The 15,184-nt window shown below is 44.5% G+C and overlaps 1 protein-coding gene and 2 pseudogenes across 1 annotated transcript; 2 read left to right on the forward strand and 1 right to left on the reverse strand.

The window, feature by feature from the left end:
* The first annotated feature begins 2,819 nt into the window (after window positions 1–2,819).
* On the forward strand, window positions 2,820–3,251 carry LOC101570698 (annotated as a pseudogene).
* A 1,570-nt stretch (window positions 3,252–4,821) lies between these two features.
* On the reverse strand, window positions 4,822–8,300 carry LOC101565928 (asialoglycoprotein receptor 1). The gene is made up of 9 exons (XM_004638519.2): window positions 8,119–8,300; window positions 7,760–7,848; window positions 6,437–6,553; window positions 6,197–6,292; window positions 6,042–6,113; window positions 5,739–5,825; window positions 5,505–5,656; window positions 5,323–5,429; window positions 4,822–5,209 (listed from the first exon to the last, which is right to left on the reverse strand). Exons 2-9 carry the CDS (start codon window positions 7,827–7,829, stop codon window positions 5,035–5,037), a joined length of 876 nt encoding a protein of 291 aa, XP_004638576.1. The 5' UTR covers window positions 7,830–7,848; window positions 8,119–8,300; the 3' UTR covers window positions 4,822–5,034.
* Window positions 8,301–14,912: 6,612 nt separating this feature from the next.
* LOC101571093 lies at window positions 14,913–15,161 on the forward strand (annotated as a pseudogene).
* Window positions 15,162–15,184: the final 23 nt, after the last annotated feature.

The following is a 15,184-nucleotide window of genomic DNA, read 5'->3' on the forward strand; positions in this document are numbered from 1 at the left end:
CTGAGCTATCTCCCCGGCCCCAAAAGTTTGCATCATACACTTGAGGCTCACAGTTCTGGAAGAGAGGGCCCAGTGGTTACTACTCCTAGCCACACCCACCCCACTACCTCAGGGAAGCAAGAAGAAGGGTATGGTCCCTGGACTACTTATGAATATGACAAAAGAGTCCCTAAAATAGACACAACAAATGTTAACTACAATTTCTATGGCCCATTTCTTTGTTGGACTGAGCTTTTCCCCATTATTTCATAAGAGTTTTATTTTCCAGATATTAATGACTTGTTACAAATGTTGCAAATATTTCATCCAAGCCTATTGCTTATTTCTAATTTTAGTTGTTAGATCTGTCTATCTTGTCTGTGGAGCAAAATATTATTTTTCCACATTGCATTTGTAAAATATTTATCATTCCCTGCATTTGGTTGTCATATCCTTAGACTCTGCTGTTCAGCTCTAGTAAATAAAATGTGTCCAAAATTAAGAGAATACTGTAATACACATCCTCAATGCCCCCCACTGCCATAGCCACCAACACATGACCAGTTCCGTTTCAGCCTCACCCTTCCTGATTCCTGCCACCAAACCTGCTGAATTATTTCAGATCAAATCTCAGAGGTATCATTTACCTGTAAATATTTCAGCATATAGCTCTAGGATACAGAATCTTTTCTTTTTCACTTACCTGCCAAACTACAGTATTACTGTGCCAAAAATAATTGACTAGAATGCCTTATCCAGTTAGTATTTGAATTTATCTGATATTCCCATGATTCTTGCAGTTGGTTTGTTTGAATCAAGATCCAAAGCCCAAGCCTTGCATGTATGGTAGTAGCCGTCTCTCAAGACTCTTTCACCCTACAATAATTCCTCCTTCCGCTCCCTCTTTTTTTCTTGCCATTTTTTAAAAGAGGCCATAAAGTGGCTGTGTAAAATCTTCTCTGCTTCCTAGATTTTTTTTTTTTTTTTTTTTTTTTTTTTTTTTTTTTTGGTGGAACCGGGGATTACCAGGCAAGCGCTTATTGTACTGAGCTATCTCCCCGGCCCTGCCTTCTGGAATTGACTAAAAGCATAGCTGTGGACATTTCTCTCCCACATCTCATAAATGGGTAGTTGTAGCTGGAGACCTAATTAGATTCAAGTTCAATGTTCTCTGACAAAATAATTGCACAGGCAAAGATGTATCATTCCTAGTACAAAACGTACTCTGGTTTCTCTTCCGATTAGATAAATTTTTCGCCTTTTACTATTACAACACAACAAAAGACAAAATGTCCATGGATTTTTAAAAATGGACCTCCTTTTTTCTAATATTTGTAACTTTCTTTCTTTCTCTGGATCAACTTCCAAATCCAGGCAAGGTAGCCACACTCTCCTTGTTTTGACTCTTGTCTTGAATGGAAACTTTCTTATCCTACTGTTCTAACTCTGGGCCATAACTCACCAGGGATACTTCCCATATCAAACACTCAGTAGGCAACAAAGTGCCTCTTACGCATACGTTATAGTATGTAACCATTCATTACTTCCTCTCTTTTTTCTTTTATTTATTTTTCATTTATGTATTTGGTACAGGGTCTCACTGTGCAGCTCAGATTTGTAGTGATTCTCATTTTTAATTTTTTTATTTTATTTTATTTTTATGTATTTAGTGTAGGGTCTACAGGGTCTCACTACACAGATCAGACTCATAGTGATCCTCCTATTTGCAGCCTCCCAAGCTCTGGGATTGCAGGCATGCGCCACCATGCACAGCCTCAGTCGCTCAGTCACCCATCTCAGCAAGCCCTGGGGGTGGGGCTGGCATGGCATGTGTGTCAGAGGATTGAACCCTGGTCCCTGTGCTTGCCAAAGCAGGCAGTTAGTCCGCTGAACTATCTTGACAGCCCTCTATTTATTTACTTACTTACTTACTTACTTACTTACTTACTTACTTAGTTCTTTTTCGGTGCTGGGGAATTAAACTCAGAGCTTCACACATGCTAAGCAAGTATTCTATACTCACACTATACCACTAAGTTACAGCTCCATCTCTCTCTCTCTCTCTCTCTCTCTCTCTCTCACACACACACACACACAAACACACACACAAACACACACACACACACACACACACACACACACACACACACACACACACAGAGTTTGATGAAGTTGCCCAGGCTAGACTCAAACTTTCAATCCTAAACCAGGCATGGTGGTATATGCCTTTACTTCCAGCACTCAGGAGGTTGAGGCCAGCCTGGGCTCCATAATGGAGACTGAGGCAGAAGGATCACTGTGAGTCCAACATGATCTACACAGTGAGACTGTGTCCCAAGAAAAAAAGGCAGGGGGGGCACTAAGAATGTAGTTTCAATTCCTAGTAACATCCTTCCCTCAATTGCTAATTATATTAAATGAAAAAAGTCATTTTGTTAAAAGACAAAAAATTCCAAAGAATAACATGTACAATTCAACTATTATGCCCAAGAGACACCTGAAACAGGTTGAGAGCAAAGTATGAAAAACACTAATGGATCCAATTCTAACCAAAATAAATTATCATATAAAGTGCACTTCATAAAAAAAAAAAGTGAGGGCCAGGGATATAGTTGAATAGGACAGAGCTGGCCTGGCAATTGCAAGGTCCTGATTTCAATTCCTGGTACAAAAAAAAAGATATTATTATTAAAGAGGGTCAAATAAATAGATAAATAAATAAAGAGGGTCAATTTCTAATAATGAAAGGTTCTGTTTCACAAGGAAGTACATTAGTATATCATATAGTATAATATAAATGTACAGTGTATACCTATATACTAAATAATAATCATGCTCTTTCTCTCCTAGCAGGCGGCGGCGGCACCTTCTTTTGCAACTATGGCCAAGATTAAGGCTCGGGATCTTCGAGGCAAGAAGAAAGAAGAGTTGTTGAAACAGCTAGAAGACCTGAAGGTGGAGCTGTCACAGCTGCGCGTCGCTAAAGTGACGGGCGGCGCGGCGTCCAAGCTCTCCAAGATCCGAGTTGTTCGCAAATCCATTGCCCGTGTTCTCACTGTCATCAACCAGACCCAGAAAGAAAACCTCAGGAAATATTACAAGGGCAAGAAGTACAAGCCCCTGGACCTGCGGCCCAAGAAGACGCGAGCCATGCGCCGCCGGCTCAATAAGCATGAGGAGAAGCTAAAGACCAAGAAGCAGCAGCGGAAGGAGCGGCTGTACCCTCTGCACAAGTTTGCCGTCAAGGCTTGAGCGGCATCACAATAAAACTCAAACTCTGGCAAAAAAAAAAAAAAAATAATAATAATAATAATAATAATAATAATAATCATTATGTGCAAAGTATAAAATTTTAAATCATAAGAGAAAAACAGCTGAGCTGTGAAAGGCTCAAGTCAACAACTTCTGACACTGCCAGTCTTGCGGATAACACACTACTATTATAGACTACTGGACTATATTGGATTACTCTGCTGAATTCATGCACCCACAATATATGAATGGCAATGGAACATACATCTCTGACAAAAGTTAACAAAAAAGGGGGATAAATGGACCATTTTGTAGTGGAAAAAAATATATACAACTGTATATACAATGCATAAGTGTACAGCTACTTTCTCTTAGTTCAATGAGAAGAAGGTTTTGAACTAAGAGTGTTTAGACACGCTATCATGTCTGCATCTTGTACTAGGAACAACTACTACAAAGACAGCAATATTCAATATATTAATTATTGTAACTGTACTACTAACCTGTTTTGGAACTATCTCATTGCTACTTCTTTCTCAATAAAATTATTAAAATATTTTTTAAAAAAGAAAAAAACAGGACTTGGGGTTGTAGCTCAGTGGCAGAGCTCCTGCCTTGCATGCACAAAGCCCTGAGTTTGATCCCCAGCACTGCAAAAAAAGAAAAAGACAAATCTACATTTATAGTAAAAGATTGTAAAACCTCCCTGTGAAGTGTCCTTATCCCCTTACTCACTGGATCTGATATCATGCAAATTGTGGCACTAAAAAATCTATCCATCTTTAATCAGTTCTGGACATGGTGGCAGCCATCACAGTGAAACTAAGAACATAAAAGAGAATTTCCAGAAATTCCAAAGTGCCAAGAATAAGAGATAAGCTTGTTCAAAGCAAGGGGAAGGGCTGGGAAGATGGCTCAGTGGAATAAGCACTGCCTTGCCAAGTGCAAGGGCCTGAGTTCAATCCCTTGTTTTACAAAAAAAAAAAAAAAAGTGAGGGGAAATATTTTGAGGGAGATTAATGACAATGTGTCAATGTATCTTTTACTATAATAGAGGGTTTTTTTAAGAGTTTTAAAATTTAAGTATCCACCCTGTTTTCAATGACACTGCACATTTCAGTCATTCAGCGAGCATCTTGAAGTCCTCACCAGTCTGCCCTCACTCCTGCCCTGCTTGCTGATTCTGTTAAGGTTGGTACTTCCCTTCAATGGTCCCGGTCGACTCTGGGTTTTGAACTTATGGTATTTGTCCCATCTGTACAAAGAGTTTCTGTTTGCTGTGATGAATACGACAGGTAACACTAAGTTTCATCAAAGTTTTTGAAGTTCTCAACAAATTGGGGTGGTTAGGTTCTAGAGGGTATTGCTGCAAATAGATGGTCTCCGGTAATGATCCTGTTTTCCAGCTGAGACTCAGAACAGAATAATATGCCTTAGCTCACACACCTGGAAATGACAAGGCCAGGCACTAACGTGCCACCAGGCCCATGAGTCACTTCTTATGATGCCACTGCCTGCCCAAGGCTCCCTCCTGCCAACCAGCCCGCACCCAGCTCCTAGAGTGCACTAAGGAGATAGCACAAAGGATGCTGAAATACATTTCTTTCTTTTATTTTTAAAAAAAGCTGACAGTAATAAGTGGCACAGTGTACACAGTGTCATTGGTTCCCCTCTCTCCACTCCTCCAAATCTCACCCATCATACACTTCTCAGCCTCCATCCTTCTCCCTCCCCAAGTATGTGGAGACCCCCAGACAGAAGGACTCCCAATACCAGACCTTGCCAGGGCACTGAGCAAATAAATTAGGGGGAAGGAGGCCTTGTGCTGGTCTGGTTCAGCTCTGTCTCACAGACCCAGCGGTAGGGCCTCTGGCACACGTCATCATTCCAGCGACCGTCAGGCGTGATGTGGGCACAGTCCTCGCCTCCTCCCAGCCCATGCCCATACCAGTCATCCGGCTGCAGCGGTGCCCAGTTCCTGTACATAGGAGGCAGCCATTCATCTCAGGAGCCCCGCCATCCCTGGGCTATGACTAGAAGGTGGGATAGTTCCAGACATGGCACACAGGGCTACAGGCCACACACACTCACTTGAAGCCTGTCTCATAGTCAGTCCCATCCACCCAATTCCAGGATCCATTTTGATCTGTTAGACCTATCCAGGTCTGTACAGAGCCCATGTGGTGCTGGACAAATCTCTGGGGAGAGAAGAGAAAGCTGCAGACCTCTCCCTTGGGCCAGCCAGCCTTCCAAAGAGCCCGCCAGGGCCTCACCTGTTTATCCCAGGAAGTGATCACCACCAGGTGGGCATTCTCCAGCTGGCAGTACTTGTCAGCTTCGAGCCAGGGCTTTCCAGACTTGGAGAACCAGTAGCAGCTGCCTTGGAACTCCACCCAGTTAACAGGGCAGCAGATGCTTTCTGAGCCTTAAGGGGGCAGGGAGGGAGAAAGGGCTGAGACGCTGTCTTGGAGCTGCAGGGTGCGAAGTAGGGCTGGGCACCCCCTCACCGTTGCCCTGGAGGACGGCCATCTGACAGCTCAAGCTTCGAAGGCTAGACACAAACTGCTTCACGTGGAACATCAAGCTGGAGTGCTCTGGGGAGGCAGAAGCCAGAGGGGGATGGAGCAAACAGCAATGAGGCCAGTATGGACATGGGGACAGGTGCCTGTAACTTTATGGAGACCAATTACAGATGCCCCCACAAAGACACCTTGATTTGGCCTGAGGCCCTCTATGCTGCACATACATCAATATAACATACACACACACACACACACACACACACACTGACATTTAGACCCCTCTCTGACCTTCACTCAGGTCCTGCTGCTGTTTTTCCAGCTGGGACTCCAAAAGCTTCATCTTTCTTCCCACACTGCCCCCTAGGAGAGAGAACTGCTCGGTGTCCAGACCTTCCTACAACCCCGCAGCCCCCCACTCCATACTCAGCCCCAGTCCTGCTCACCCTCGGAGCTCAGGGCCTTGACCTCGGCCTCGGTGCTCACTGTGAAGTTGTGAAAGGTCTCTCTCAGGGCCTGCAGCTCTCTCCGCAGCTGGGAGTCTGCGCAGGAGAGGTGTGAGCGGGACAAAATGAGGACACTGTGTTGGCCACGTTCACCCATTGCTCCGTCCCCTCACTGCTGTCCTCCACCAGCATCCCCAACCACAGGAGAGATCCTTTCTCTGCTTATCCCTGGACACCCACTTTGGGATCCGATCACACCGATAACCACCAGCAGCAGGATGCTGAGGCTCAGGGAGAGCAGGAAGAGGCAGGGTCCAGAGCAGAGACGCTGGCAGAAGGACTTGGGAGGAGGTGACCCTGCAAGAGAGAGTCAGAACTCAGGGACGCAGGCAAGCCTGGCACTGCTCCGGGGTTCTAGGAGGGATGAAAGTTAAGTCTCCTCTAGCAGACAAGGAGGAGCCCTGTGTGTATAGATTAGGAAATCTCGGCAGCGGGCCCGAGGCAGCGGGAAGCTGTGAAGGGGAGATGGCAAGGACACAAAGCTTTGACCTTTCCTAGCACTACTCAGACTTGAGACTTTGCTGACACCTAGTGGCATGACTATGTCATTGCCGCTTAAGAACCTCTTCAAAGACCTAGCCACTTGCCCTTGAAAGTTGAAGAAAAGGGTTTCCTCCTCTTTACATGAATCCCACGTGTATTTGGCTGTGTGCAGAGAGAAAAAGCGAGGCTCCTCCACCCAGGGAAAAGAGAACGACGGCCCTGTCTCCATGACTCTGGGGGCCTCACCTCCCTTTTCTCCTTCACTGCGTCCCTTACTCCAGCCAAAGTAAACCTCCAACGCCATCCGCAAGAGCAGCCCTAAACAATAGTTCCTGCTCCGAAAGCAAGGAAGCGGCTTGCTTTGGATTTAGGGAGTCCAAATCATCAGAGCAGAGACCCTCAGGCTCCTGGCAGGCCTCTTCAACTTACTACCTTTAACCATGCTGATCCCAGCACCATACACATATACCATGCGCGTGCGCGCGCACACACACACACACAACCACCATACATCATACACACATACAAAAGAGCACACACAGACCACAGAGTCACAACCCATGCACCCCCCACCCCCCACACACACACAACCACCATACATCATACACACATACAAAAGAGCACACACAGACCACAGAGTCACAACCCATGCACCACACACACACACACAAGACAGAGGGACATAACTTCAGAAGGAACTGACAATGCACCCATCTCTTAGCCTCCAGCCTTGGGGTCCTGGGAAGCAAGTGGCATGCAAGGAAGCCTGGGCTCTGTCACCAATGAAGGGTGACCAACTCCAAACCCTGAACCTCCCCTATCAGGGGCAAGTCAGCCACTGTTTTCAGTATGGATGAGGCAGAGCCAGGGATCATGGGAAAAGCAGGAGCCAGGGCTGGGAGCACAGCTCTAGAGCAGAGCATTTCCCTAGCTCCTCCATGAGGTCCTGGGCTCAATCCCTAGTTTCACTCAGGAGCTGACAGTGAGGGGCCAAAAGCCACTGAATATAGCATCTCTCACCTCTTTGGAGCTGCTGATGATCCTTTTCCTCATGGTCCAGGTGCTGGAGATCTTGATACTCCTTCGTCATTATAAGACTGCTGCTGGACCCTGGATGAGTCAAGGCTAAAGCTGAGTGGAAATGGGGTGGAGGTAGGATCTGACTCCTTTTTACATCCAGCTGCTGACTCCTTTCTTCTTTCCTGCACCCCCTCCCAGACCTGACATCCAAAATCCATCCTCTGCCATTTCCCACCATGTAATGTTCACACGCACACATACACACCCACACACACACACACACATACGCATGCATGCACACACAAAATCCCCTCACCCCCCCACTGTCAATTCCCCCCACACCTTTGTCCCCGTTTTACTTGCTGAATGTCTCAAAATATGACTCCCAGGTTCCTTAGTGCCGTGCAGATCCCAGGCTAAGGAGAGGCCTGAAGTCTGGAGAAGTGGGGTGGGTGGACAGCCCTAGACGATGGGAGGGAGGGACAGGGTCCATATGAGGGCCCTGAGACCTGTGTATCTAGGTGTCTGAGCACACTAAACCTGGCATCCCCAGCACCTGGGACTTTGGACAGTAAACAGAAGTGGACATGGATTTGGAATGTGGGGGATGGGTGGGGATGGGAATGGAGGATGGGTTGCCTCTGCTCTTCTCCCCAGAGAGGGGAAGTCTCCTGGGCTGTATTCACATATACCCCAGTCACCTAACTCCCCACTGCATGATTTGGGAGGGGGAGCCAGGCCTGGGGACAGTTTACTGTTTCGCTCTGCCCTCCCCCTTCCAGTTCCTGCCTCTCAATTTCCCAGAACTGTTGGTGTCTCCAAATATTCCTGACTAAGATCAGAGAGAAGGGCAGGTTTCCTGCTCTTACCCAACCTGGGCCAGTGACCCTGGCACCCAGATGGCAGGCCATACCTTCCTATGGGTTCAGCCCCAGGCGCCCCAGCCCCACCCTGACTTTCTCCCCTGGGGAGTCCAAAGACCTCCAAGCAGCATGGGAGTGGTGTTGGAGCTGGTGGGGAGCCTCAGCTGGCAGCGATCCAACAAACCTCTACCGCTCTCTTCTGCCACCTCCTGTCTTCACTTCAGAGCTTTGTATTCATTCACTTCTCTTACCAGCCCCAGAGCACAACCATTTTGCAGCTGAGAAAGCTGAGGCTGTGGGAAAGCAAGAGTTTGCAAGGAAGAAGCAGAGAGAAGACTGACACATGAGCTGCCCCTGGAACCATACTGAGAATTGGGATTCCGTCCCAACCACAATCCGGGACCCTGGGGGTGCTGAACATCATCCCTCGCAGCCCCTGAAGACAGAGAGGGTTGTCTGAGTTCAAATGAACTTGGAAATCGGACAATATTAAAGATGCTAACAAGTCCTGATTTAGGCTCCACATGCGAAGTCATGCAAATCCTACTTTACAGATATTTCAGGGAGAAAAACCAGACTTGAATTGTGAGAGTTCCAGATTATGTGAGATATTCAGGGACGTGTTGCTTGCATAAAATGTGACAGCTTTGTGTGTGCCCTTGTTTTTCTATATCCCAAAAACCCTGTGTCATTTGCATGCACTGGGCTACTGGCCTGTGATTTTTGGTGACAATTTGTCTGTTAATTTAATGCTTACAATCTTGTTTATTCAGGCAAATGACCCTATACTGTTTTGGTCAGAATAGCGCTTACTCTCAACGATGGCAGTGGTTCATGGGAAACACGAGGGAGGCCTCAGGAAGGGAACATCCACCTTCTTGGTCTGGATGCCGGTTACACAGCGGCACCCAGCTTGCAAAACTTCAGAAGCCCTTTGCAGTCTGCATTTTTCTGTTGGTTGTTGTACTGGAATGTTTTGCAATCTTGTTTTGACCCTGTAGCCATGCTCTTCAAATTCACTGATGAAGGCATAATGCAATGTGTGTGTGTGTGTGTGTGTGTGTGTGTGTGTGTGTTTAAATGATTCTTCTTTAGACTTCTATCTAGAAAGATATGTTTTCAAATGTAATTAATAAATGTGTACTGCTGTATGTTTTAGTTATTTATTGCTACAAAATGATTACCCCAAATCTTTGCAACTTTTGTACGCACAAGATGGGTGGGGCAGTGATCCTGGGGTACATCAGCAGGTTATTGAGACTAGCGGTTGGCTGGTGAGATTCTCACCCTGACTAATTCTATATGCTGGTGCCCGTGAGCCAGGCGGCTGTACTAAGGATGGCGATGAGTAATAGAGGGGTCACGCTTGGAGTGCCTGCCATCCTGGTCTTCTAAATATGTACTTCTTGTCATGACATACCATTTATTGCCATAATGTCTTTTTTTTAACATTTATTTAGTGTGTGTGTGTGTGTGTGTGTGTGTGTGTGGCCAGCTCAGCCCACCAGGGGGCAAGGCTGGCTGGCATGTAGTGCTGGGGGATCGAACCGCGGTCCCTGTGCTTTGCCAAGCTTGTCCCATGTAGGTGCTTTAGACCACTGAGCCATCTCGCCAGCCCCTGCCATAATGTCTTTCAAGTAAATTTTTTAAAAAGGGTAATAAATGAAAAAAAAAATCTTTGCAACTTAAAACAATGATCGCATCTCATTGATAAACTTGATCATCTCACTCAGTTCTGGTTTTTTCTTTGTTTTGGTGCTGAAGATGGAACCCAGGATCATGCACATCCTCAGGCCATCTTAGTTACTTAGGGGGCATCTTAGCTAATTGATTCTGGCTCAAGGTCTTTCAAGGTACCAGTCGGTACCACATTCATTAGAAGACTTGACTGTGACCACAGCAAGCACCAAGATGGCAGAAAGGTAAGCAGTAGAGAAAGAACCTCACTGAGAGTCGCTGTCCAGATGCTGGAATATAGCAGTGTGTGGAACACAAGGAGGGAAATGGGTCACCTGAACCCAGGAAGGATCTGAAGCATAAATTGAAGCCCACAGAGAGTGAAGAGAAAAACTTCAACAAAGGAGGTAGCTGGTAGGTAGTCCTTCTCCCTAAGATAGGACTCACTACACAAGAAGAGCAGTTCATACCTTGAGACACACGCTGACTGCTGGCAACACCAGAGGTCTCCACGGAGAGATACACAGTAGAGAGGAGCAATGGATGTTAAGGACTGCACTAGCAGGTGATGAGTACTGAGCACTCACTGGTCTCACACAAAAGAGCAATTGGCCAGGACCCAACTTGGAGAGGGGCTAGCCAAGCTCAGAACTCAGAGCAGCAGCTGGCTCCATCTAGTGGCACTCAGCTGGGCTCAGGCCCACAAAATTTATGCTGATGACTGCAAGCTGAATGAGTCTAGTCCCTGCCAGAAGGTGCAGGTTCACTGAGATTATCCACTGCCCACACTAAAAAGCTATTGCTTGCTTGCTGGGATAAATCAACATGGACCAGAACTCTGTCTCAACACATTATCTACTAGTGATAGCAGACATACCTGGAAGTAGACTTTTTCTTTTTTATTTCCCCGTCTCTCTTGTTTGTTTTTACTGTGGTGGGGGTAGTTTTTGTTTTGGTTCTGTGCCTTTGTTTTCTCTCCTTCATTGTTCAATCTTGTTTTTATATGAGTATGAACTTGGTTTCTAAACTCTGCTGGGAGCAGAGTGTATAGAAGCCACAGAAAAGAGTGTATAGCAGCTAGAAAATTGTGAAAGCAAGACTAGGCCTCAGTACCTAAAGCACTCAAGCTACCTCAGTCCTGAAATAAACATCCTGACTAGTTAATGTCAGCTATTACTCACTAGGCAACCTTGTATCATGTGTTACTAACTTTGCAAAGGTAGAAATACATGTCCATACTGTTGCTCGGAGGATGAAGGGGTCGTTTCACCAACAAGCAAACAGGCTACCACCAAACCCAGCTCTTGTCTTCTTGTCTATCTTTTCCTCATTCCTGCTGCCATCCCCTCCCCCAAGTACAATGGATCACACAGAGATCAACAGAGCTCATCTTTATGGTTATGACTATGTTCTGTTCTATTCTATTCTTCTTAACTCTTCCTTCTCTCTTTCCCTCCAGTCTTCTGCACCAGTTTTCCAAAGTTAGAGTGATGCCCCCCTTGTCCTGCAGCCTTACTTCTAATCTCTTCCTCTTCCATTGATCTATTTTCTTCCTAATCCATTTTAAGTTTTAACTCCTGGGATCAAAACTGACATATTAAGGACTTATATACTACATATAGTTTTCTTGTCTGTTTTAGATGTTACAATGTAACTACAAATCTACTTCAGTTAAAGGTGGAATAGGAATGGCTACCTCAGTTTTTCATTTTCTAGGCTGTGATTGTTGCTACTGTTATTGCTGATGGTACCACTTTAGCCAAAAGTTTAGACATAATTGTTCTAAACAGCTATTTTCACTGGTATTCCAAAACTGAGATTGACTAAGGATCATAGAAAATATTGTGTCACAGTGCCAAAGAACCAGGAGCTGAGCCAAACAGGTAGCAGCTTCCAATCCCCAACAGGTTGAAGAGATAGGATTTTACAACAGACTCAAAACACAAAAACCAACTGTAGTGGTTGATACACTGTGTCAACTTGAGAAGTTAAAAGCTTAATTAAATCAGTTCAGCAATTCCATATCCTAGGGCATGGAGGTCCTATCCTAGAGTGTGGAGAGGCCTCCATAGAGTGACTCAGCACAAAAATGATATTAAAAAGGGACCTAAGGAAGGATGAAGGGCATCACTTCCTCAGAGGAGCTCCAGTCTTCACAGTCAGTGTGGATGAGAGAGAGGCTTGCCAGCCACCACAGCTGCATCTTCTCCCTTTGCTCTTTGCTGTTTTCCACTGCCATGAACCCCTGCCTCTTCCATGTGCCAGTCTGCCTTGGAGCCAGCAGAGTCTGGGCTGAAACCTCCACTAACTATAAGCGAAATAAACCTTTTCTTCCTTAATTTTTGATGTCAGGTATTTTGTCCCAGCAATAAGAGAAAAGTAACTTAGACACCAGCCATACCTGGAAAATAACTCAGAGAAGTAGTCATTCCCTAAAGGGTCTAAATCCTAGCAATAAAGCAACCCACCAGAGACAATCTACAACCCAGGAATTAAACCAAAAAAGAAAAGAAAATGAGAAGACAATGAAACAAGATGAAACCCTAAACATTCAGTTCACCAAAGGCAAAAGGCAAACTGAGGGGGCAATGAGGGCAACCAGTCTGAAAACCACCCACCTAGCCTCCTTAAAATGGTAACAAGCAACTGAATGAAGCTCTAGAAAAAAATCAGAACAAAAAAAAAGAAAAAAATCAGATGAAAAATAAATTCTCAGGGGCTGGAGAGATGGCTCAGTGGTCTAAAGCACCTACTTGGAACAAGCTTGACAAAGTATAGGGACCGCGGTTCAATCCCCCAGCACCACATGCCAGCCAGCCCTGCCCCCTGGTGGGCTGAGCTGGCCACACACACACAATAAATAAATGTTAAAATAAAAAAATAAAATAAAATAAAATAAAGAAAAAGAAATTCTCAGATAACTGTATGGATGGTGTCCACAAAGAAAATCATGCTTAGTGACTCTAGCACAGATACAGACCAAAAAATAAATTTAAAAAAAAAATAGAGGAACTTAAGAAAATTATAGAAGCCATGAATGCTCTTCATAGGAAAGAAATGGCATCCATAAGTCAGATTCAAACAGCTAGCCAGGAGAAGAAAAATACCACTGAAAATATCCACATCAGATTAAGCTAATGTGAGGACAGGATCTCAGATACAGAAGACAGGCTTGTGATTAGTGATCATGAAAAGAAAGGCTCCTTTAAAATGGAGAGAAATCAATCCAGCAGCTTCTAGATGAGGCAAACAAAAATAACTTAGGAATGATTGGAGTTAATGAAAAAGCAGGAAATAGCACAAGTGATATATTTTTTAAAAATTTTTACAGACATCATTGCAGAAAACTTCCCTGGCATAGAAAAAGGCTGACATACAATAATTGAAGCATATAGAACTCCAATTAGCCACAGTCAAAAAAAAAAAAATCTACAGCCAGACATGTCACAATAAAGATTCCAGAAATTCAACACAAGGATAGAATCTTCAAAGCTGTTAGGGAAAAGAAACGAATCACCTATGAAGCAAAGCCCATCAGAATCACAGCTGATTTCTCAACACAAACCCTCAAGTCAAGGAGAGCTTGAAATGAAGTATTTCAAGTTCTAAAGGAAAACAACATTCAACCCAGATTGATGTACCCCACAAGATTATCTTTTAAAATTGATGGAGAAATAAAATACCTCCTTGGGACTGGGGAGATGGCTCAGTGGAATAAATGCTTCCCTGGCAAGTGCAAGAGCCTGAGTTTAATCCCCAGTTCTGAAATAAATAAATAAATAAATAAATATGAATAAAATACCTCTTTGACAAAGAATATCTGAGGAAATTTATGTCCACCAAACCAGCACTCCAAAATGTCTCAAAGGACATTCTAGAAAGAGATAACAAGAACTATAACTCCATGAACTCCCGCAGAAGGAACCCACAAGCAAGGCAAACAAATGGGGATGGGGGAAACAGGGGAGCCAATAACTGCAAAATAACATGGCAGGGGCTGGAGAGATGGCTTGTAGAATAAGCACTTCCCTGGCAGCAAGCACAAGGGCCTGAGTTCAATTCCTGGTTCTGAAAAAAAAAAAAAACTATGACAAGGATATGTCAACACATATCAACTATAACCATCAGTGTTAATAGTCTCAATTCACCAGTCAAAAGACACAGACTGGCAAAGTGCACCAAAAAAGCAAAATCCTACAATATGCACCATACAAGAAGTACATTTAATTCAGAAAGAAATTCATAGACTGAAAGTCAAAGAATATAAAACAATATTCCATGTGACAGAAACCCAGAAAAAATAGGGGTAGCTATACTATTTGCAGACAAAGTGAATTTCAAGCCAAGATTAATTAAGAGAGATAAAGAAGATAGCTACATCTTTGTGAAAGGAACAATCACACATAAAAAAGGGAACAATCATAAATATATGTAATAAATAGCAATGTGCCCAACTATATAAAACAAATATTAACAGACATGAAAAATCAAATAAGCACTAATACAGTTGTGTTGGGGGATCCTGATACCCCACTGTCACAAAAAGAGATAAACTAGGCCCACAGCAGGAAACGCATCAATTTATCCACACACCACCTCAACCAGGGAAGAAGATGCTAATTAAAGTGAAGACACTGACTGGAAAGGAGATTGAGATTGACACTGAACCCACAGACAAGGTGGAATGAATCAAGGAGCGTGTCGAGGAGAAAGAGGGAATCCCGCCACAACAGCAGCGGCTCATCTATAGCGGCAAACAGATGAATGATGAGAAGACAGCAGCTGACTACAAGATTCTAGGTGGTTCTGTCCTCTACCTGGTGTTGGCTCTGAGAAGAGGAGGAGGTGGTCTTAGGCAATGATGAGTCTTCCCTCCTCTGTACCT

The sequence above is a fragment of the Octodon degus genome, unplaced genomic scaffold, assembly GCF_000260255.1.
Source record: "Octodon degus isolate 3935 unplaced genomic scaffold, OctDeg1.0 scaffold00098, whole genome shotgun sequence".
NCBI classification, from domain to species: Eukaryota; Metazoa; Chordata; class Mammalia; order Rodentia; family Octodontidae; genus Octodon; species Octodon degus.